We start from the raw sequence: 24,111 nt of genomic DNA, 5'->3' as shown, positions 1-24,111 counted from the left end.
CTGGTTTCCCTTCGACGCGCCATCAACTCATCTGTCTCCACGTGTCATTTCCTGAAATGCCACATCATATTCCCATGTCATAGCATGCAGGCGATAACTTCGTCCCACATCCTTACTTAAATAAACCGGAGAATTTCCGGTCCACCTCTTTATCCTTTTCGGACGGTTCAACCAAGATGGATTCTCGAATGTGCTACTTTCATTAAATGCGATTTTTTAGTGTAAAAGTTAAGGTGCTGTTTACCGGCTACTGGCTAGTCAGGTAACCCAAAGTAAAGGTACGCCTTCTACATTTCTCCCCGGGTCGTACGATTCTCTTCTTTATTTTATTCTCTAATCGGTTCTAGCTATTATTCACTGATCAGTGATCACCGATCGCTTGTTATCTTCAAGGTATGCTTATTTCTTACTTATTTACATTTATTCTACTGTTTATTTTGTTGTTATAAGAAACTGAATTTGCTGCGTTTTTTTTCCTTCTCCAAATTCATACGCAAAATAGTGCTCACGTTTTGCTCGTCGCTTTTGGTATTTTTTTTGTTATTTGTTGTATTTTTTGGGTATTGATCTTAGCTAGCTGCCTAATCTGCTTGATTAACTATTTTTTAATATTTTGTTTTTTGTATTTTATTCTGAAGTATGCTGATTTGTGTAGCTTTGTATCAGCTGAACTCTTACTGTTTTTAGTCATAATTAGTCTGGGCATGTAATCAGTTCTTAAATTTGCAGAGATGATAGGAGAGACGGAGATGAACTGTTTATTTAGTTCTTAGATTTATGTTTGGCTGTTTTTCTTCATTTTCCCGAACCTTTTTCATTCGGTTTAGGTACATAATTTTGAATTGTATGAACAGATATAAAATTTTGGATGTATGAACTGTAGATTCTCATAATTTTAACATAAAATTTATAGCTTAAATGTTTTTGATTTACTGTGTTTATCTGTGTGTTACAGCTGTTTAGATATGAAGCCTAACAGCAGGAGTAGAGGGGTTACGAGGCAGGAAACTAAAGAAGCTCTGAAGCCTGTCGAAGATAGGTCGATCTTTGTTAACGGATTATTGTCGCCAAAATTTATTCGGAGTTGCAATTATATCCTTTCGAAATATTTAATATGTTCTGTTCATCATAACTTAAAGCATATTTATTCTTTCAGGAAAGTTGGGAAAAGGAAAGTTGCACCGAAGGCAGAGAAAAGGCAGACCAAGAAGGAAAAGAAGGCAAAGAAAGACCCAAACAAGCCTAAAAGGCCTCCCAGTGCCTTCTTTGTGTTTCTGTATGAACTATTATTCTTCGAATTTTATGAATATTTCTATATTTGTGAACTATTTTTTGGCTCGTTCTTAGTTCTATTTTATTGCAGTGAGGAGTTCCGGAAGACTTTCAAAAAGGAGAATCCTAATATCAAGGCCGTCTCAGCTGTATGAAGCTTTAATGATATTAATTAGTTCAGAGTTTGTAGATTCGGAAATTTATGGTGTGTGGTTTTCCGTGTGTCTACGTGTAGGTCGGAAAAGCTGGTGGAGAAAAATGGAAATCCTTGACCGATGCTGTAAGCGCTAACCACTGTCTCTTTACATAACTTTGGCTGAAATATTGTTACAGAAGTCAGCTAATTAGAGGATTTAACTCGAAGCGTTTATCACCTGTCTATTACGTTTCATGCCGTGTGGTTTTTACATATGAAATATGACCTTAACATACGCATAATCACTCTGCTTTCGGTTCTGGTTGTTTGTGCACAAAAACTTAGCAGATTATGCCATCCCTTTTTTTTCCCCAGCAAAAGAAGAAGTTATATTGATAATTTGTGTATTGTATCTCATGTTCGATTGGCAGGAAAAAGCTCCATACGAAGCTAAAGCTGCAAAGAGGAAGGTTGAATATGGTAAACTGATGGATGCTTATAACAAGAAGCAGGTGAACACATTTTCTTATCTTCCCTCTCTTTTCCTCCACGTGTGTTGGTTTCTGCTGAGACTTAGCTTATGAGCTGAATGTTTAAAATTATACCTGTCTTCTAATTGACAGGATAGCTCTGCTGATGAAGGTGACGAAGGATCCGAGAAATCCGCATCCGAAATTCATGATGACGAGGAGAGTGTACAGGTCTAGTTCAAATCTGCTTAAATACACAATTTTTTTTATTAAATCTCTCCTTGTGCATTTTGTTTCTTAAAGAACACAGGCTATAATCCGAGTTTTTTCTAGATTACAATATGCGAAATCATGATTGAAGTTTAGGAACAAGTTTGTAGTCCATAAAAAAGCACGAAAACATTATAGTACTAAAATATTCCATATCTTGGTTTTGTTTTTCACCCCACCAGTTCTCGAGGCCTTCCCATTTTTTTTCTTTTTTAGTTTTTTTTAGTTTTTTTTAGTGTTGGAAGTTTATATTTTTGGCTGCTTCGAGTTCGTTCTGATATTACAAGATTATCTTTTTGAAATAATTTATCATCCAATTAATTTTCTAAAACTGCTGCTTCACAGGAGGCGGAAGATGAGGAGTCAGGCGATGATGAGGATGAAGACGATGATTGAGGTTTGATTGTCTAGTTCAAGACTTTTGTCTTACGTACGGCAGGGATTAAGTGCTGTGTATGTTAAGATGTTTCTAGACTAATATTTTGGTATATGTAAAAATCGAACAAACTTCAAAATGTAGCTTATGTGCGCTATGTAGCTCCTTCCCGGCAACTCGGCCATTGTTAAATATATATCTCTACTGTTCGAATTGTGCCACAAAATCGTTGGAAGGCCTGCATAGTTTTCTACTCGCTCTTTTGGATTAAGATTTCAGTGTTTCCGTTGGTTGAGTTCGATTTACCATTGTCTACATAGCATTTTCGAATTTGACAGCTAGTATTTTTGTTAGACAGGTCAAAAATATTTTGAGTTTAATAATACAACGAATGGAAGATTCAACTCAATCGTAAATTATATAAACACGATGTATCAACGCAATAGAGGATTGTTAACAATTTAAATAATGAAGGCAATCCTATGTATTTACAGATACAAATGTCGAAGTAAAAAAAAAATGTATAAACACAATCCTATATACAATAATTTGATGCCCTATGTACGAAAATTCGACAAGAATCCTTCATAAAAAATGAGGATCATAAGGAACTGCTATTGAACCTGGAATAACGAGAGGCAATCTATTAATATACGCGAAGAATCTCTTCAAATTTTCCTTTGCAAAGAGAGATAAATCAATAATGTCACAATTGCTAGGGTATATCCAAAGTTCATTAGAATTCATTCTCTTCAAACTATCTCGACAGAATGGGCACGATTGAGATCTCGTCCGCCTGAAAATACACAAGAAAAAAAAACATGAAAAAATACGATTTTATTAATTAAATATTCAAAGGAATCTCGAAGAAAGATGCATATAAAATCGGAGATGACAAAAAAAAACGCGCGCAATAAAAGACGGTCCATTTGATTCTCTCTTACAAAAACAGTCTTGCCATACTATTTTCCAGCTCAAATTCAACACAAAACAATTAACTACGGACGTATATTATTGCGTTAGTCTACTTACCAATCTCTGTAGCACTTAATACACAAAGAATGACTGCAACTCGGTAGAACAACTTTAGTTTTTATCTCCATACAAATCTCACATTCTTCCTCTCGCTCGATTTCAATTTCGGACAGTTTACCCTTGTCCATCACATCATCTTTTCTCCTGTATTTGCTCGCACAAATCTCCCTCTGTTTCCTCTCTTCGGCATCGCTTATTCCGCCATTAAGTTGCACCAAAGATGGGAATATCACGCCTACATATATATCCAATATGTAATATCACCCGTTATTATTTATCAGATCAAGAAAGAAAGTGAATTCGAAATCTAAAATCTACTCACCGTAAAACTCCCTAATACTAGCTTTCCTCTCATGAATATACATAGTTGTCTTACCATCCTCATAAGCCTACAAATTACCAAAAAAAACTCGTCAATTTCCTTATTGATTTTGGCGTAGCACAATTAAAATCGAGCAATTATGAATACACGTTGGTGAACAAAACGCAATGCTACCTTGTAAATAAGGATCCTTATTAACCCGAGTGCACCTGCAAGATGACAATCGGTCCATTGAACAAGGAAGAGAAAAATATGCGCACAAGGACTATACGATAGTCTCATCTGAAGGCAAGCACCGTCGTATTCCTTCGGATAATCGGATGCCCTGCATCTCAATTAAATAAACTGCATTTAGAGAGAGAAAAAATATTTACTAAATTTCACCTCTGAATAAAGCTATTCTTATACAAATATTCAACCAATTAATCCATCAAAAAATTTCAAAAAAAAATAAAAAATGATAAAGTGAAGAAAAAAGACATACAGAGTGTTGGCATGTTGAATATCAGCTTCAAGCGCTTTGAGAGATTCTTTAAAAGAGTTCCTCATCAACCTCGCCCTTGATTTTGTTCACTCCCATCCAATTTTTCACCTCCGATTACTATTTTATTCGCAAACACCCCCCCTGAAAACTGTAAATTATCCTAAAATCCTCAACTTTAGATATTTAACAAACCCCAAAGGAAACAGAAAAGAAGAAGCTAAGTGAATGAGTTTTTTTGGCGAGGGTTTTTGGGTGGTTACAACTTACAATGAACAAAGATGTGTCTTTCGCTTGAACCGCACGCTTCGCTCACTGCTCCGCTTTCTGTAATTAAATCATATTTTTATAGGGAGTAAATTGCAAATACCACCCTTGTGTAATCCTTAATTGCTAAAAAAGTCATTGTGTTATAAAAATTAGCAAAAACCCCCCTATGATTAAAAGTCAAAGGCAAAAAAGTCCATTAAAGCTGCTCGTGGCACTCACGCGCGGGTTGTGCGGTTCTTTTTGAAAATTTGGGGGTAAAATGACATAAACATCCTTCTATACATATAAATAAAAAAATGTATGTTAAATTTGATATAATTATAAATAATTCAAATTCAAAGGACCAAAATAGCAATTTTTAAAATCTTAAATCCTAATCATCATCATCGTTCTCCCTATCAAAAAAAATCCAGCACCTAATTCTCTTCTTCCCCAAAATTTCTGGAACTCAAAACAACAGCAAAGGCAACAACCACGGTCACTAGTCACTACCGCCGCCGGAGCCGCCCCTAATTCTCTCAAATCCTGTAGCTCTGTCGAAGCAGTGGAGGAGAAGAGCAAGGTATTTGATGCCTCCAGATCCAAACCTCCCATTGTTTATCTATTTTTTATCGTCTTCTCCGACGATGGTTTTAGAGGTTGCGAAAGAAGAAAAGGCTGGTGTGGAACTGGTCGACGGCGCCCCGCAAAGGAGGCAGGGGGCTGTGCAATCCAGCTTGTGCGTAGTGTGTGTTTCAATCTAGGTTTAATAGTATTTTGGAAAATTACAATTCAATCACCTAATTAAGTTTCAGAAATTTAGTAAAATTACAATTTGGCCTCAATTATATAATAATTCAAATTGTATGCTATTAACAAGGGTATATTTATCTTTTCATCCCTGGTCAATGACTAAAATAACAATAGGTGCGGTGAGCTAATAAAAAAAATATATAGGGGGGTTTTTGCTAATTTTTATAACATAGGGACTTTTGTAGCAATTAAGGATTACACAGGGATAGTTTTTGCAATTTACTCTTTTTATAGGACTTGTTTGGTTGTTAATATTAAATCATTGATTAATTAATTGGATTTTAATAAAATTATTTATTCTCACTAAATCAAATACGACGCCGTGTGGATTTTCACCGACAGTGTCCAGCTTCCAAACATGGGAATGCTTGTTTTAAAAGCTAGCTGAAATCGGAGGGTGGGCTGATCTTCAATTATTGATTGAACTTGTTCTTCACAATTTAAAATTCCTATAATAAATGTGTGAAATTAATTAATTAATTAATTAAATTTTACCCACAATTGTTTTGTGTGTATTGAATTATTGATGGGTAAACGTAAATGCTCGTGCCGGCTATTCAACACTTTGCCTGCCTCCTAAATGTTAAAAAGTCTCTCAACATGATCACGTAGAAATCTATCGAAAATCGAATAATAACACAATATTTGTTGGTCGATAAATATATACATACGACTATATAATATGATGTTGCATGAGTAAATAGTATAAATAAATGAACTGGTAAGTGGTAACACAATTGGTTTTTGTTTCACTCTCTCCAAAATCAGGCCAAAAGTGAGAAATATTGCCGATTCTAATAAGTCAAATAAATTGAACGACGAGCTCGAAAAACAATAATTCAAGCAAACACAAGTTCTAACGGAATCCAAATAACAACCTAGCTAAGCTAATAAGTCCATCATCAACAAACACGAAAAAGAAAGAAAAAAAACTAATTAAGGTTTTATTTTAAATCGGGGTGGTGGTGGTTTGGAGTGAACCACATAGGCGAAGGTTCAATCCTTTGTATGCTCTCGTAATCACATGGATAATAGGACGGCGAAAACGTACCATCTTTATAGTTGAAAATGCGAACATCGTGCCCACCGTACGTATTTTCAAGCAAATCCGGTGGGGAATATGTGTCCGTAAAATAGATGGAATCGGGTTTTAACTCCGGGAATTCATCTCCCTTAAGCACAAACCCATGGTTGAGACCAATGAACAACACAAGTCCATCCAATGTATCCATGTAACAAGAACAAAATTTAGCAGGGACCTACTACAATTTATATTTTCTTATGATCTAGCACTTAAATATTTGAAAAGTGATCTATACATCTATGAATTTAAGAAAGGAAGACAATGATCTCAAGCGAAAACCTGATCAACTAACAAGATCCGCCGACAAAAAGAAACCATGACAAAATTGGGAGAAGAAAAAAACGTGCTAAATGAAGAACAGTAATTAAGAACTAAATTTACCGGAGACCAACAATATTATCCCGCAACAAAGTAACTACCAATGCATAACTTCTCGACCAATACGTAGCCCCTGCAAAATAAACACATTTCAAGAGAAAATGCTTAATACTGTCGGTGTATTGTGCTGGTGGTCCAGGAAAGTAGGCTTGAGCCGCTGGAGTGGACGGGTGGCCCGGTGTATTTGGAGCGGGTCCTAGAATTGACGGAAACGATTGTTATCGGTAAGGTGCGCGCCAGGGCTGAGATGCGCTATGAGCACTATGGTGGCCGTAGTGCTGCATGGGGTGACGATTAGTGCCGCGTCCTCCGCGTCGGTTGGATACCCCCACGCTGATAGCGCGAAGAACCACCTCCGCGGGAACTGTTGCAGAAACTATTGCAACTGTTGGATGGACAGTTCGCGTTGGAGGCGTAGAAAACAGCAGTGGTCTGCTCAGGTTCAGCAAGTCTTGTTTCTTCCATCTGAAGAAGCGATCGAATCTGTAGAAAATTCAGAAGGGGATTCTGAAAGGAGATGAGATTGGCGACGGTCCCGTAATTTTTCGGAAGGCCGTGTAGGGTTTGTACGACGAGTTGTTTGTCGGAGATTGAATTTCCGACATCGGCCAAGCTGTCCGCCGTGGTTTTGATTATTTGACAATAATCGTGAATGGAGAGAGTGCCTTTCTCGAGGGACTTGAATTTCTCTTCAAGTTGAATGGCCCGATAATCTTTCTTATCGGTGAAGAGAGAAGAGATGGCGGTCCAGAGATCACTGGTAGGGCTGGCAATCGGGCTATGTGAGCCGAGCTTGGGTCGGCTCAAGCTCACATACTATCGGGCCTCGTTATAGGTTCAAGCTCACATGTCATCGGGCCTCATTAGAATAGGCTCAAGTTCGGCTCATGTATTTTTTTGGGTTTCGGGTTTATATCAGGGCCCATTACTATATAATTGTAATGAGTAAATTTTTTTTATAAAAATAAGTGATGAACACGATTTACCTCCATTGAAGCCAATTAAAAAAAAAAAAAAACCCTAGACGATCTTTAAAAGTTATTGGAAAACTTGAAAATAAAACCGAAACAAGTAAAAAAAGATTAGTAACTCTTATTATTGGAAACATTTTATATTCTCAAATCTCGGTGATATGTTGCATTTGATTCATATTTAACTTATTGCCACTGTCACTATTTAATTCCTTTTATTTTGACTTTTTTCTTCGCAAAATCAAATAATCTTACACGGTCATAACTTGTATGTTGAGTCATAGTATTAAAATAATAAATATATTATATATTTTATTATTATACTAATCGGTCGGGCCTTATTCGGGTTGAGCCATGGTAAGCTCAAACTCGACTCATAAATAAATCGAGTTTAGTAAAATGGCTCAAACTCGGCCCGGCCCACTAAAAAGTAGGCTCGACTCAAATATAATCGGGCCGAGCCATTGGGCTTCGGTTAGGCCCGGCTCAATTTCCGGTCCTAATCACTGGCGGTGGATGTTTTGGAGAGAACCACGCTGGACAAATCATCGGAGATGGTGCCGCAGATCCAAGATTGGAGGAGATAGTCGGCGTGCTGCCATTCATCGGCAGAAATTGACTCGGGTCGCGCGCCATGGAGAAGGATAGAGGCGACGACTGAGAAGGGAAGGGTGGTGGTGACGGCTAGGTTAACCTGGTGTATGATACCATATAGGAGAAATAGAGTTGGAGAAAAAGAGAATTATGTCTCTTACGTATATTAATCATATATATAGTTACATGTATGAAACCCTAACTTATTACAAAAAATAACCTATTACACAAGGTAAATATAATAAATAATAATTATAATATATACGTAATACATACGCTAATAATCACGAACAGAAGCAGGCGGAGGGACAACATCACGAACAAGTGGCGGCGGAGCGACAGCGTCACGAACTGGTGGCGACGGATGGACAATACTACGAGTAGGCGCAGGCAAAGGGACAGCATCACGAACAGGAGCAGACGGAGGGACAACATCACGAACAGGTGGCGGCGGAGAGACAGCGTCACGAGCAGGCGCAGACGAAAGGACAGCATCACGAGCACGAACAAGTGGAGGAAAATCATCAATAGAAGGCACATGCGGAGGGATGGCTTCTTAAGGCAGATGGATTGCTTCCTCAGGCGACCGAGCGATAGCCGGTAGTAGTGGATGACGGCGTGCCCAGTTTCTGAGCGGGTGGTTCGGCATTTCTTTCTCTCTATTAAAACTGAAATTAAACAAACATAAATTAAAAAGTGAAAATGCGTGTGTTGCTTGCGTGTGTTGTTGGGTTATATAGACACGACCATGGGCCGGTTTGGGCCGGTTCTGGGCCAGTTCACTCTGGTTCACGGTTCATTTTTTCCGGAATTGAAACCGGCCCGTCCGGCACACGGTTCGGCTGGTCGGATCGGCCCACCGGTTCACTTTGGTTCTGGGTCGGCCCGAAAATATATATATATATATATATATATATATATATATATATATATATATATATATATATATATATATATATATATATATATATATATATATATATATATATTGAAAATACTTGATGGATAAATAAATTAAAAGAATTACTTTTAAATATGAAAAAAGACAAAAGAAAATAAATAAAATGACTTGAACTTAATTTTATAGGAAAAAATGGGGTGTGAGGGTATTTATCGGAAAAAAATGGGGGGGGGGAGGGAATTAAAAAAAAACGAATAACGACCGGTTCACTGGACCGGGTTCACGGGGTCGGTTCAAGTTTTTTAAGCTTTTTCAGCTTTTTAATTTTTTTTTTATTTCGGATGAACCGCCGAATTAGCCCGGCTGTTCACAGTTCACCTATTTCAAGAATCGGGACCGGCCCGAGGAACACGGGCCGGTTCACGGTACCGGGACCGGTTCACCGGTCAACGGACTGGTCCGATTTGTCAGGGCCAATTTGGACCGGTTCCGGACCAAAAACCGGCTCATGGCCATGTCTATATCTATACATATAGATCAGATGTATGTATACGTATGTATATAAAATAATACTGAGAGAAAAGATTTAACAAAAAACCGTTGGGGTCCTTCACGATCGGCACATAATTTCATACGATGTGAAGCGTTGATTACTTAATAATCAACGGCTCAGTCGACAATCCGCATCAGTCATGAACAAGAGCTGATGATTGGTCATTGGTTGGTGCAACTTGGGGTAAGTTAAGCTAAGGATCAGTATTTTACAATTTTATACATGTTCACCATATGATGGCCCCCTCTTTAAGTATGAACATATTTAATTCTCCGCCCACTGTTCGTGGAATGAAATCCCAGAAATGGTTAATTGCACATTACACCTTCACGATAATTTTTTTACATTTTCTTCAACCTTTCTCGATATTAGTTTTATTAGTTTTTTTCTTTCAATAATTATTTATTCTCTTCGTTTTATTTTATGTGACCATATTATTTTATCTAGATCGATTCTACTTTTTCCAAATAAGAAAATCTAATTATTTAGATTAGATTGACAAGTTTGTTTAAAAAAAAAAGAGCAAACAACAGCCGGTTCACTTGACCGGGTTCACGGGGCCTGTTCAAGTTTTTTAAGCTTTTTTAGCTTTTTAAATTTATTTATTTTATTTCGGATGAACCGTCGGGTCGGCCCGGTGGTTCACAGTTCACCTATTTCAAGAACCGGGACCGGCCCGAGGGACACGGGCCGGTTCACGGTTTCGAGGCCGGTTCACGGATCAACGGACTGGCCCGGTTTGTCAAGGCCAATTTGGACCAGTTCCGGGCCGAAAACCGACTCGTGGCCATGTCTATATCTATACATATAGATCAGATGTATGTATACGTATGTATATAAAATAGTACTGAGAGAAAAGATTTAACAAAAAATCGTTGGTCCTTCACGATGGGCACATATTTTCATATGATCTGAACCGTTGATTACTTAATAATCAACGGCTCAGTCGACAATTCGCGTCAGTCATGAACAAAAGCTGATGATTGGTCATTGATTAGTGCCAACTATGGGTAAGTTAAGCCTAAGGATCAGTATTTTACAATTTTATCCATGTCCACCATATGATGCGCCCCTCTTTAAGTATGAACATATTCAATTCTCGGCCCACTGTTCGTGGAATGAAATCCCAGAAATAGTTAATTGTGTTGGGAAAATTGGTTAAAAATTGAGTCATGAACAATTTTTTATCAATGTTATTGTACGGTCTAATTGAGTATATAAATCAATTTTGGATTAGAACCAATTTTGTGGTGAATGAAAAAATTACTAGTCCAAAATATAAGGAAAGTGGGATTTGAGTTATCCCACATTGGAAAAGTAGAGAAGTACTGAGCTGTATATATATCAAAATATTGGGACGGGCCAAAAACATTAGGTCATGGGCTTTTAACCCGTTAGGCTCTTATTACTCGAAGCCCATCTCGATTGGTCTGACTGGTCTGAATTGGTGCGGCCGAACCAATGCAAACCATTCGGCTCAACTCGAAATGGTGCAACCACTCCCAATTGGCTCAACTCGAAATGGTGCAACCATTCAAACAAAAGGTACCTTTGAAATGGTGCAACCATTCAAACAAAGGTACATTTTTGCTCCAAAGGACACTACTTTTCGAACCTTATAAATAGACCCTAACTTTCCCACAATTCCTCACTTCAATCCAAAACAAGCCTACTACATATTAAGCCTACCCTTCACAGATTCTCTCGAAAAGTTCTACACAAAGTACAGTTCGTCGTACTTGGGATTTGGAGTGCTCCTATTCCAAGTTTTGCCGTTGTATCTTGGGAGACGATTTCCATTTAATCCGTTAGCACCGTTGCGGGGAAATTTCGTCTTAAGGACAGAGTCAACTCGCCTCGGCAAATTTACGTTCATTGCAGATAATCTTTTCGTATTTTCACTAATTAATTTGTTCAACCAATTTACTAAATTCACTACCCGTTTTATGTATCGGGAACAACAATCTTAAGACGAAATTTTTGTGATTTAGTAAATTGTGTTTTCTGCACACGTGGGTAAACGAGATGGAGAAGAAGATAGTCTGCCAAAAATCAAGAAGTTACAAAATACAATTGGAAGAAAGTTCATTTTGCGGACAGAACATGAAGTCCACATTCTTTCCCATTTTCGAAGGTGTTAAAGTCCGAATATGGCAAATTAACATTTCACAAAAGTTGTAGATAATCAAATTAGCTTTCCAGAACGTGTTAAATCGTCAAAATCGGAGATCGTACGAAGAAGTTATGATGAAAACACGAAAGGGTGGCAGAACTGACGATGCACCTTTTCATGAAAAAATACAACCGTTCGTGACCAATGCAACTTGTCGCATATTAACGCCTCACCAATGTCCAATGCACGAAATTTTGGTGAAAGAAGACTGAATCGAAGATCAATAATGAGGTTTTATAATATTTTCGATTCATGAATATTATTTAATATTTTTTTGGTTCCATTGTAGGTGCAAATTTACAGCACACCTATTCCGACTTCGAGGCTTATTTTGATCATGACCCAGTCCGAATCTCAGAAAACGTAAAAGATAAAAGTTGTAGAAAATTTTGTTGGCTATTCGGATCATATTGAATCAACAAAATCGGACTTCAGACGGAAGAGATATGATTAAATTATTCAGCACTGCCATAATATTGACACGATTTGGTGCTACCCACAAAGTTTGAATTGACGAACATATAATTTATCGGGTACGTTTTTTTTTTATAAGATATCTATTTGTGCAATAAATTGATAATGATATATGATATAATGGTGGATTATTGCATGATAGTTTAATTTCAATATGTGGAAGAATGGTAAACTATATACAATAAACTATATACAATATATTTGCTTAATGAATATTCATTATGTTTGTGTATCTACATTAATATTTTTATCCTAAATGCAATAAAGTGATATGGTATGTGTTAATAGGTTTATCATAAACCGCATAACGTTTCTCATGAAAATGCAATATTTATTTTCATAAATTGCATATAGTTTTGATACGGGATTAACTTTCTCCCAATTTTCATTTGATGTGGAACCGTCCAATTGATTAATTTTCGAATATGTGAGTACGTGATCTTATTAACGTTTTTATTATTGTCTCGTATATTAAGTATGAGTTACTTAGTAAGAGGAATATTATTATACATATTATTATTATTTGCGTAAACCATAATAATTCCTTAGAATTGTGTTATTGCATGGACATGCATTGATTACGTGCTATAGAATGTTTATCAATTTATTATGTTGGACATGAATTTATTTATGCCATGAAATATTATGTTCAAATTTGATGTTATTATATACTCGTGTGTATACTATGTATATGTTGATATAATATGCTTGATATATTGTTTCTTTCTATGATCAACTAGTATGAAAGACGTGCTCACATGTCAAATATTATGTTTATTATAATATTAATGTACATATGTTTATATATGAATCATACTACGGTTTAATTAAAAGCATGATTTGAAATAAAATAGAAAGAAAGAGAAGCTCAATTCATGAGAGCACATGAGTAGTTCTTGTCTCAAGAACATAAAAGAAGATCGAGTCGTTGGGTTCGATTTGATTTGATATCACATTTGCAAAATAATGATCTACAATGTGAATGGATGAGATCGGATTTTGATTTTTCAAAGATCCGAACTAGTTGTTAACAACAATGGATGTTTTGTTGAAATAAAATTCGAGCAGTTTACTTAACAGCTCGTTTTGTAGAATTAAATCGTTGGATTTGTCTGAATTTTGAACAGCATGTTTAGGACATGCAATCCTAAATTATGAATGATTAAGATTAGAATTTATATATTCTAACTTTAATGTTGAATAGTGGAGATCAACCACCATTTGAAGAGATTAATATTCTCTTGTTTATTGACAAGATTTAAGTATCTTGACGAAGTTTATCTTTTGAGGAAAAGGAAGAAATCTTACTATCTCATTTGTTGACAAGATTTAAGTATCTTGAGAAGATTTCTCGTTTTGTGATTTCTTGAAATACAATTTCTTTTGTAATTAAATCATATTGGTGATCCAGTATATTTATCTAACTAAAGAAGAAATGTATTTTGTTACATTGTGTATCCTTATTGATAAATAAAAATAAGGATTTCAAAGCATTTAAATGCTATCTGAATGAAAGTTGGAAAATGCAACTTTGACAAATGAATTAAAAAATGAGTATTGAAACTCTTGCAAAAGGTTTATGGATATCATATTGACAAATTCTAGAATACATACTCTAGAATTTGTGGGGGTCTTTAGGCCCTAACCACATAAATTAAATATTCCGACCTAACCACATTAATATTTAGAAATGTGGGGGTGTTTAGGCAAAGGTAAAAAAGTACCTAAGTTAATATACAATGCCTAGTATAGTTAAGTGGATAAAATACTTAAGCATAAGATAGTCATTCTTGATGCAAATTACATTATATTTTTCTTGTAAAATAAGAAAATAAATAAGTTCTAAATAAGAGAACTAATAAATGTCTAAGTGGTAAATCATCAAAGTGATGAACAACCAAGTTAAAATATGTGTGATTGATAAATCATCAAAGTGATGAACAACCAAGATACAACAAGATAACAAAGAAAATCAATATGTTTGATTTTGATTTGATTTTATAATTTATGAGTTATAAAATGAACAAAGGACAATTATTGAAATATTGTCTACATTGGAAGAATGTACTTTGAAGTTAGTTTGTCTTCTTCCAAGTAGTAAACCATTAATGTTTAAATGGACTATTCAAAAGAAGAATTAAAACGGTGGTCCAATTAAGCTAAATTAAATAGCTATGGAAAATCTTGATTATTTATAACAAGATATTGAAACTCGTTAAGTGATTCTAAAGTAATATTTGATAAAATTGTGTTATCAAATAGTTCTCGTAATAACGAGTGTGACCAGTGTGTTTATATTAAAAGTAGTGGGAAGTGTATGTCCATAGACGACATTATAATCATGAGATAATGATCATGATATTATTTTGAACATATTGAAAATAAAAATAAAATTATGTTTGATGTCAAAAGACGAGGGTCTAGACGATGTAATCTTATAGATTAAAGTCACTAAGACAAAGATAGTCTTATTGAAAGTCTCATGTTGAGACACTACTAGAAAATTGATCTAGTTGTCTAAAATACCAAGTGTTTACCTTGCCAAAAATAATGATGAACAATGGTTCAATTACAAATATTTTTGGATAGCTTGGCAGCATAATGAATTACAAACTAGTAAATATGTAATTCCAAAATAAATAATCATTCAATGATATTATAAAGGTTCTTAGGTAATCTAAGTATCGCCTTTAAATGGATTACATTAAAGAAAATATCTTATTGTATTAGGAAAGTACATTGGATATTTGAGTCCACTAAGATTATGTATCTTGGAAATCCTCAAACAAAATTGAATAGCTCGATTCATGGACGAATTCGAATGTATAACTTGAGATAAGGTTAGAAAATAAGTTGAATAAATTTCATAAAATTATTGGAGGATGTTCCGTGTTGGACTTAGTCGGTGTCTACAATTATGAATAAACTGTGATAACCAATCGGTTACGTTAAAGGCACAAATGACATGTATAATGGCAAGTATTGATACACTCGTACACATAAGACCATTAGGCAATTGATCTCAAAAGAAATATTATAACATTGATTATGAAAATCAATGGTTATTAGCGGATCCGCGACTAAAAGTCAACTAAAGAGATCAAACATATTGCCTATCTAGGGGAATGGGATTAAAACCCATAAATTAAGGACAATCTTGGTGGTAACCCAACCATGCTGACTGGAGATCCCAAGAACTGGTTCAAAAGGGACAACTAAGCTAAGAAAGTTCAGTTGAGCACTAAGGAACTCATTCCTAACTCATTCCCGCGAAAGATAATAGTGCTACCTGCAGAGAGGGTAAAGGATAAGCGAAAGCTTCTAATGATTCCAAAACCTTGTAACAAAAGGTGAGGTATTGGCAGGATACCTTTAATAGGAGATCACCTATGTAAGTGTATGAAGTGAGGGCCGCTTCAAAAGAATTGACAAACACTTATGAATCCAAGATGTGTGTCCATGGCCAAAACGGACACAATCATGAGAACTAAGGAAATGTGAGAATAGTATTGTGTGGGTTGCATTGTCTTGGTTTACACGAACGGCTGACAGTTCAAGACATCGCGTTCACTACTCAGCCTAGTAAATCCGATGTAACTCCACTACGGAAGGTTCAAAGCTATATGCTACCTATCCCGATGCAATACTATTCGTGGGAACTCTAGAGAGAATCGACGCCCTCGTTTTCATTCATGTGGGGGATTGTTGGGAAAATTGGTTAAAAATTGAGTCATGAACAATTTTTTATCAATGTTATTGTACGGTCTAATTGAGTATATAAATCAATTTTGGATTAGAACCAATTTTGTGGTGAATGAAAAAATTACTAGTCCAAAATATAAGGAAAGTGGGATTTGAGTTATCCCACATTGGAAAAGTAGAGAAGTACTGAGCTGTATATATATCAAAATATTGGGACGGGCCAAAAACATTAGGTCATGGGCTTTTAACCCGTTAGGCTCTTATTACTCGAAGCCCATCTCGATTGGTCTGACTGGTCTGAATTGGTGCGGCCGAACCAATGCAAACCATTCGGCTCAACTCGAAATGGTGCAACCACTCCCAATTGGCTCAACTCGAAATGGTGCAACCATTCAAACAAAAGGTACCTTTGAAATGGTGCAACCATTCAAACAAAGGTACATTTTTGCTCCAAAGGACACTACTTTTCGAACCTTATAAATAGACCCTAACTTTCCCACAATTCCTCACTTCAATCCAAAACAAGCCTACTACATATTAAGCCTACCCTTCACAGATTCTCTCGAAAAGTTCTACACAAAGTACAGTTCGTCGTACTTGGGATTTGGAGTGCTCCTATTCCAAGTTTTGCCGTTGTATCTTGGGAGACGATTTCCATTTAATCCGTTAGCACCGTTGCGGGGAAATTTCGTCTTAAGGACAGAGTCAACTCGCCTCGGCAAATTTACGTTCATTGCAGATAATCTTTTCGTATTTTCACTAATTAATTTGTTCAATCAATTTACTAAATTCACTACCCGTTTTATGTATCGGGAACAACAAATTGCACATTACAGCTTCACGATAATTTTTTTACATTTTCTTCAACCTTTCCCGATATTAATTTTATTAGTTTTTTTCTTTCAATGATTATTTATTCTCTTCGTTTTATTTTATGTGACCATATTATTTTATCTAGATCCCATCTTGCTTCTACTTTTTCCAAATAAGAAAATCTAATTATTTAGATTAGATTGACAAGTTTGTTTAAAAAAAATGGGTGATTACAAATAAGTCCATCAATGGGTACTTATTCATAAAGAGATCCAAGTCATTTACCAATAAGTCCACACATGGTCCAGATTTTTGTAAAGGACTAAAATAACCCTCATACTTTAATATGCTCCAATTTCAACCTTAACATAATTTAACCTCAATTTGACCCTAAATTTCACAAATTATTCAATTTTGACCCAAAAAAATTTTCAAAACATTTTTTTTTAAAAAAAAAATTCCCGCCGGATTCCGGTGTTGACTTTTAAATTTTTTTTCTTTCTTTTTGTAACATTTTTTTCGTTTAAACAACAATATTGTTGTGATTTACAGTAATATTAACTATATTATTGTTAAACACAGTAAAATTAACTAAATTACAGTTTAACACAGTAATATTGCCATATTAATCTCTAGCACAGTAATATTACACAACAAAACTCATTATTATTGTGCAATAGAGTATTTTACTAAATTACAGTTTAACACAGTAATATTGCTATATTAATCTCTAGCACAGTAATATTACACAACAAAACTCATTATTATTGTGTAATATAGTAATATTACTATGTTGACCGTTCAACAAATGTAAACATAATAAAAAACCAAAAGAATTAATATTATTGTGAGTGACAGTAATATTACTATAACAACATTAATATTACCGTCAACCACAGTAATATTACAATAACAGACAGTAATATTATTACGTTACCCCGTGATAACTCAAACAAGCAAAAAAATTCAAACAAAATAATAATATTGATGTGGTTGAAGCAATATTACTATAACGACAGTATTATTACTGTCAACCACAGTAATATTATTGTGTTTACAGTAATATTACAATAATAGACAGTAATATTATTACGTTACTCCGTGAATAACTCAAACAAAACAAAAAACCCAAAAAGATAATAATATTGATGTTGTTGACAGTAATATTATTGTGTTTACAGTTATTTTACTGTCAACGACAGTAATATAATTACGTTGACTTGTCAACAAATCAAAAAAAATAAAAAAAAATAAAAAATAATAATATTACGTTAATTTACTGTCAACGGCAGAACAATTATATAAATGTATTGTCAACGGCAGTACAATTACATTAATTAACTGTCATTGACAGTATAATTACGTTAATTTACTATCAGTGACAGCACAATTACGATCAACGTTTAGCGGCGGACGTAAAAAAAAAATAAAAAAAAATAAAAAAAAAAATTAAAAAACACTATAAAAAGTCAACGCCGGAAATCGGCGAAAAAATTCGGAAGAAAAGAAAAAAGAAAAAGTCAACGCCGGAAACCGGCGAAAAAATCCGAAAAAAAAATGAAAAGTCAATGCTAGAATCCGGCGGCAAATTTGGGGTCAAAATTGAATAATTCATGAAATTTGGGGTCAAATTGAGATTAAATTAAGTTGAAGATGTAATTGGAGTATATTAGAGTATCCTCAAAAAAAAAAAGTTAAAATTAAATTTTTGTGGTCAAAATTGGATTTTTGTGAACAAAATTGGTTAAATTTGGGTTACAATTAAGAATTGAGTATAAATGATTGAGGGTAATATTGGCATGTATATGAATGTTTTCTTTATTTATAATAAATATTAAAGGGATGAGCTTATTGGTGAAAAAGATATATAGGTCATAAGAATAATAAATTAAAGATGTTTGGTTGGAGACGTATGCACAAAAACCCCTAAAAAACATCATCTCAATATTTGATATTATTTTAATCGAATTTAATAGTCGGAATTCTAGCCAGAATATTGACATGTATAATTCTATTTTTAACCAATTCAGTGCTTCGTCATCAGAATTATAGTATAGTTAGATATCTATATATTAATACAGTTGGGACCAACCAAATTTTATTAATTTAACGAAATATCTTTTAGCACGTTGTCCTCGACTTACGTTGTCCTTGAGTCGAGACCGAAAAAGAATATTATTTAAACGAGATTATTAATTTTATCGAGTTCTATTGTTTCCGTCATGCTGTAAAACATTATTTAAAGAAGTAACTAGGGAATGATTAGAGGGTAAGATGTTCCTGGATTGAGATTTCCTTTGGGACCTTGAGATTCATCTGATCTGTATCCCATCCACTCTCTTTTACTTGTATCAAAAAATCATCAAATTTATCCTTCAATTCAATCAAGCTTCCCTCAAGCTGGCTCGATACGTCATCATCGTCTGATCTGGTTCGATTCTGATGGAGCCAATACGATTGCCACACACTTCGAAGCACTGCAACATTTGTAGCTCCCTCCTACAACATGAATTCAAGTTTAGTTCGTATATGCATATATGTGTATATTTGATAGGGCAGCTATTCGACAATTTCATACCTTGAATGACACAAAGACCTCAAATTCCGTTTGCGTTTGGTTCACCACAAGAAAATACTTCTCCTCCGCATATAGTTTAACAAGTCTCCTCAACTACTCAAAAACAGATAAAAGAGTTGAATCCAGCTTTGATACAGGACCTTAAACACATCCACAGAACATAGACAATGCGTAGAGAAGAATGTAAACAAAGATCCATTCACTTTTTATTTTGATTCTCTCATATTCTCACTTTTCGTCTTTTAATATAATATTAAATTCATCCACCTCGTCTTTGCGAATACATTCACGTGCACAAAGATATGTAAATGTTTCCAACTCAAATCGGGTGATGTTTATACTAAATTATTTCAGGAAAAACATGAATCAAGAAAATGAGGTCGTACCACAGAGCCACGTTTTTTGCCAGCAACCATCTCTTCCAAGGGCACACCGAAAGTAATTTTCGGTCGAAGAAATCTTTCCCACACTAAAACATTTTCCATCCTGTTGCAGTCACTGATTCCTGATCAAAATATGTTATTTATTCCATTCAAACAAAATACTCAAAAAATGCTCAAGTCGACTGAAGAACAGAATCTTACCAGGAACCTTTTGGTGTAAAACATGCGAGTTCACTAGTATGCGAGCACGCTTGAGATTTATCTGTCAGAATATGAATAGTTAACAACGAGGATGTTTCCTTGTATTGGATTACTACGATCTTTTAAAGTACACTTCATCACATGTTACCGTGTTAAACCGCAGAACTGAGAGGGACAAATAGCGGAACCAGAGGTGAAGAAGACGCACACCCAACCATGTCGATACAAAAACAGTGTATGACGACGTAATACCAGGTGTATCCTAAATTGTTTTTCTGATTAAGCTATCAAAAAATAATTGAGATGAATCGAGATTTATGTTCAGATAAAGTGGAATTAAGAGTGAAGATAATCAATGTACCAGAGCAAGTATGCCTAAACCAAGGCCGACCAGCTGGGCGGCTACTTCCCAAACTTCCTCCTGCCAATTTCAACAACAAAAGTCAGTAAGATTACTATTTACAATAAGCACATTATTACGTTATATTACGATGAGCTGTAATTATAAATTGATTACATGCTCAAGGAAAATTTTATATATTAAATGAAAGCTCGTTAAAAATGAAGTTAAGAAAGTAAACTATGAAATGAGGAACATTCAGAAACAATTACATGGTATGACGTAAGTCATAAGTTACCAATAGAGAAGAGTGTCGAATGGCCTACCTTTGCAGATACATCTCCCAAATTTCCGGAGATTGCAAAATGGTTTTGTATTACTCGAAATGAAGGATCTCTGAGACCCCTCCCAACTGCCTGCAAAAATAGAACATTCAGTTGATAAACCCCTCGTAACCAAATATATCTTTAACAATGTTCTGTACTTAAAGATACTACAAGAAACATTTATTTCACAGTTTTGAGCTGTCTATTTTTCAGTCCATTGATTAGGATCCACGATGGAAACACAGTTCCTTAATTCCAGAATAGGAATATAATGAACCAATGACAGTTTTGAGAGAGCATATACTCAATAACTTTACCTTTGCAAGATTTCCTAGTGACGCCAACGGCAAGAAATAAGCAGGATATAGTTGGGTACTCAAATCAAAGATGCTGCAACAGAAGATGATATTTTCATCACAGAGTACACCAAATTACAAACACGATTTTTTCCTTAAGAACAATACGAGCCTAACCTCCCGGTGCTGCCAATGAAGTCTGCATACAAGCGCCATTGTTTAGGATCGTCGTCAAAAAGATTACCAAATCTTCCACCTGCAATAAATTAAATAAATAAAAACTATTAATTGAGCATTCATATGATTGGTTTTCTTGTATTTTGCAATAGATAGCCATACCAATGACTAAGCGCCCAACTGCACCAATGCCATCCTTTGACACCCATCTGCAGACGAACAAAGATGACCCTACTTAAATATGCTTAGTGCCCGCGTTTAAGAGAATGTACATCAACTTCTCAGATTTTTCCATAGGTGGGCAAGATATGTCAAACTAAACAGTTGAATAAGGATGCAAGCTATTACCTAATGGCAGCAGCAGAAGCTGCAGCTGTTGCTGCAGCTGTAGTTCCTGGAAACGATCCTACTCCAACAGCCTGCATATAGACTGCCAGATTTTAGAACCAACTTTTAAATTCTACCTTTGCCGGTGCGAGTTGGAACTTATGATATGCTCGAAATATTGGTTACAAACTGAAAAGGATAGGCCCAAAATGGTTGGATGCGTAACTGTTTCTATATGAACAGAAGGTTAATAGAACCAATTCTGAAATATTCCCACGACTTCTAATAAAGAGTAAAAAGTTGTGCTGGCAAAATTTTATAATACTTATCATACAGGACAGGGAGTAATTTTGTTGGATGTCATCTTTGTTGACTTCTAGTAAAGAGTAAAAAGTTGTGATGGCAAAATTTTATAATACTTATCATACGTTACAGGGAGTAATTTTGCTGGATTTCATCTATGTAACAACAGTAGCATACACAAGCTAAATTAAGGGCCAGAGTTAGATTCACGTGCCTTTAAAAGACTGGACGTCACCAAAGTATGACATATCCACCCTGTAACATTAGTTGGAAACTGAAGCAATATGTACTCCAAGTAATCATCTGAAACTGACTCTGCATCATAAATTGGAAACTAATTCAAACGACTGCAAACTATTCAAGAGAACTGAAAACCATGAACGAACATTATTTCAACTTCATATTTAGAACTGCAAATTCAAGAGAACTGAAAACCATGAACGAACATTATTTCAATTGTGATGAATGTTTTATTTTGTAATAAGTTTGTTTGATTGGTTTACAAATAAAATTTTACTTTGATATATATAGCTAGTACTTCATCTCCCTAGTTGTTAGATTGATCTAATATTGCGGTTGAGAGCTATTCTATAGAGCATTTCATATTCTAGTTATATTACAAAATATAAGTATAATCGAGATGTTTTAGAGAGTTCTTAAAAATCTTTACAACTTGATAACAAGTTCGTATCTACAAGTAGTCTATTTAGATAGGAGTGTGAACGAGCCAAACTCGCCTGTTTTAGAAGGCTCGAACTCGACTATTTGTACTTGAGTTCGGCGAGTTGAGATTTTCTGGCTCGAGCTTTAAAAATAATTAGGTCATTATTATTATTATTAAAAATTATTGTATAATATATAAAATAATAAATAAATAAGAAGCCAAGAGCCGGCTCGCGAGTTGTCGAACAAAATTCGGGCTCGGGCTCAAGCTCAAGCTCGAAAATCCGAGCTTGAGTTCGAGTCTTTGTCGAGTTGGCTCAGCTCGATTACCACCCTTATATTTAGGACTTTGTCGTTGGGGCAATTTCTTTTTTTATCCCAAGGAGAACAAATATGGCCAAATGAAATAACGTAAAATTGATGCAAAATAAGAGGACCGTGGCATCTCATTCTTGTTTGTTATTTAAAATTATTAATTATTACTAATTTTTTTTATAAACACCTTACTAAATCTTTTAAACACCCCCAAAGTGGATAATATATATCAAGATACCTGGGAAGCCTGCAGGCAGAACAAAATCCTTGATGACTTTTGGAAGCCAAGACAAGTCCGTGTCGTTTTCCACCGCACGCGAATTTTGCAACACATTAGTTGCGGGCAAGTGTTTCTCGAGTACTATTCTAATTTGCGAATCAGTTTCCAAAATATATCTGGATCAAAGTGCAACAGTTCAATATAAGTCAAAATTGACTATCTATGCCCTAATACTGCTGCAGAGAGGAAGGATACAAATAAACAGGTTTATGCAAACTGAACATATATAGCGAATAATATTATGCAAACTACACATGAACGAGAGATTAGTGAAATCTAACATCACTAATAATAAGTAAGTTAATAATACAACCTAAACTCAGTAAAACTTTTCATTAATTACCTCTTGGAAGTGCCATTCCCGTATTTTTCCAGCAAAACCAGATGCGGTTCACTTTCCTCCCTTCAATCAAACAGTATCAAATTGAATGAAAACTACGCATAGTATGAACAGAAAAGTGAAAACAGCAGTTGCTGATAATTCGAAGGCAAGTAAACTATTCATACTTGAAGGATCGGGAGTCATCTGCTCCGGCGGAATGCGGCGGCGAGGAATTGCAGAGAATCTGAAATCGGTCAACTCTAGCAGGTATCGAATTCCTCCGGCTGAAGCTATGGCAGGATAACCGCACAGCGGAAGCCATTTTCGATTTTTATTTTTGTTAGCTCGAGTTCAAGCATATTTTGTCTGGAGGAGATGTGAGAGTGTAGGTGATATTCGTACCAGCATATTTTATTGGATCTTTATTATTATCTTTATTTTATTCGCAACCAACTTTTTTTATTTTCAATGACTATTCTTTTAAGTATTTACAAATTGCACCCATGTACTTATTGCCAGTGTCGCAATATACC

General features: G+C 35.2%; 3 protein-coding genes across 6 annotated transcripts; 1 reads left to right on the top strand and 2 right to left on the bottom strand.

Annotated features, from left to right (window-relative positions):
- Positions 1-151: 151 nt before the first annotated feature.
- Positions 152-2,750, top strand: HMGB1 (high mobility group B1). 2 transcript variants are annotated; one of them, XM_088823814.1, is made up of 9 exons: positions 294-393; positions 503-528; positions 964-1,039; positions 1,157-1,276; positions 1,364-1,421; positions 1,508-1,552; positions 1,840-1,920; positions 2,032-2,109; positions 2,494-2,750. In XM_088823814.1, the coding sequence occupies exons 3-9, from the start codon at positions 966-968 to the stop codon at positions 2,542-2,544; spliced, it is 507 nt and encodes a 168-aa protein (XP_088679940.1). In that variant the 5' UTR covers positions 294-393; positions 503-528; positions 964-965; the 3' UTR covers positions 2,545-2,750. The 2 variants fall into 2 exon arrangements, with proteins under 2 accessions (XP_012832156.2, XP_088679940.1); XM_012976702.2 differs by lacking the exon at positions 503-528 and having other exon boundaries at positions 152-393.
- Positions 2,751-2,958: 208 nt separating this feature from the next.
- LOC105953074 (E3 ubiquitin-protein ligase AIRP2) lies at positions 2,959-4,705 on the bottom strand. Of its 2 annotated transcripts, none has more exons than XM_088823811.1 (6): positions 4,633-4,705; positions 4,366-4,513; positions 4,056-4,206; positions 3,882-3,948; positions 3,557-3,794; positions 2,959-3,320 (listed from the first exon to the last, which is right to left on the bottom strand). In XM_088823811.1, exons 2-6 carry the CDS (start codon positions 4,428-4,430, stop codon positions 3,110-3,112), a joined length of 732 nt encoding a protein of 243 aa, XP_088679937.1. In that variant the 5' UTR covers positions 4,431-4,513; positions 4,633-4,705; the 3' UTR covers positions 2,959-3,109. The 2 variants fall into 2 exon arrangements, with proteins under 2 accessions (XP_088679937.1, XP_088679938.1); XM_088823812.1 differs by having other exon boundaries at positions 4,366-4,525; positions 4,633-4,699.
- Positions 4,706-6,117: 1,412 nt separating this feature from the next.
- On the bottom strand, positions 6,118-24,059 carry RUS5 (root UVB sensitive protein (Protein of unknown function, DUF647)). Of its 2 annotated transcripts, XM_088823699.1 has the most exons (16): positions 23,764-23,990; positions 23,600-23,659; positions 23,215-23,372; positions 22,213-22,313; positions 21,717-21,787; positions 21,531-21,577; positions 21,369-21,447; positions 21,213-21,285; positions 20,896-20,985; positions 20,591-20,650; positions 20,378-20,491; positions 20,230-20,290; positions 20,032-20,150; positions 19,646-19,738; positions 19,320-19,566; positions 6,118-6,997 (listed from the first exon to the last, which is right to left on the bottom strand). In XM_088823699.1, exons 1-15 carry the CDS (start codon positions 23,898-23,900, stop codon positions 19,330-19,332), a joined length of 1,500 nt encoding a protein of 499 aa, XP_088679825.1. In that variant the 5' UTR covers positions 23,901-23,990; the 3' UTR covers positions 6,118-6,997; positions 19,320-19,329. The 2 variants fall into 2 exon arrangements, with proteins under 2 accessions (XP_088679825.1, XP_012832161.2); XM_012976707.2 differs by lacking the exon at positions 6,118-6,997 and having other exon boundaries at positions 19,149-19,566; positions 23,764-24,059.
- Between the last annotated feature and the right edge of the window lie 52 nt (positions 24,060-24,111).

The sequence above is a fragment of the Erythranthe guttata genome, chromosome 10 (genome assembly GCF_056151865.1).
Source record: "Erythranthe guttata isolate IM_541 chromosome 10, IM_541, whole genome shotgun sequence".
Taxonomy (NCBI): domain Eukaryota; kingdom Viridiplantae; phylum Streptophyta; class Magnoliopsida; order Lamiales; family Phrymaceae; genus Erythranthe; species Erythranthe guttata.
The sequence above is the reverse complement of the archived record's forward strand: the minus strand, read 5'-3'. Positions and strand labels throughout refer to the sequence as shown.

Excerpts from the sequence above, each read along its gene's own strand:
- HMGB1 (XM_012976702.2), top strand. The coding sequence starts at position 966 with ATGAAGCCTAACAGCAGGAGTAGAGGGGTTACGAGGCAGGAAACTAAA. Across the intron at positions 1,277-1,363 it reads AGTGCCTTCTTTGTGTTTCT|TGAGGAGTTCCGGAAGACTT; the intron begins GTATGAACTATT and ends ATTTTATTGCAG. Across the intron at positions 1,553-1,839 it reads GGAAATCCTTGACCGATGCT|GAAAAAGCTCCATACGAAGC; the intron begins GTAAGCGCTAAC and ends TTCGATTGGCAG.
- LOC105953074 (XM_088823811.1), bottom strand. The coding sequence starts at position 4,430 with ATGAGGAACTCTTTTAAAGAATCTCTCAAAGCGCTTGAAGCTGATATT. Across the intron at positions 4,207-4,365 it reads ATTCAACATGCCAACACTCT|GGCATCCGATTATCCGAAGG; the intron begins GTATGTCTTTTT and ends ATTGAGATGCAG. Across the intron at positions 3,321-3,556 it reads ATTAAGTGCTACAGAGATTG|GCGGACGAGATCTCAATCGT; the intron begins GTAAGTAGACTA and ends GTGTATTTTCAG.
- RUS5 (XM_012976707.2), bottom strand. The coding sequence starts at position 23,900 with ATGGCTTCCGCTGTGCGGTTATCCTGCCATAGCTTCAGCCGGAGGAAT. Across the intron at positions 23,660-23,763 it reads GATGACTCCCGATCCTTCAA|GGAGGAAAGTGAACCGCATC; the intron begins GTATGAATAGTT and ends GTTTGATTGAAG. Across the intron at positions 20,151-20,229 it reads TTTACACCAAAAGGTTCCTG|GAATCAGTGACTGCAACAGG; the intron begins GTAAGATTCTGT and ends TATTTTGATCAG.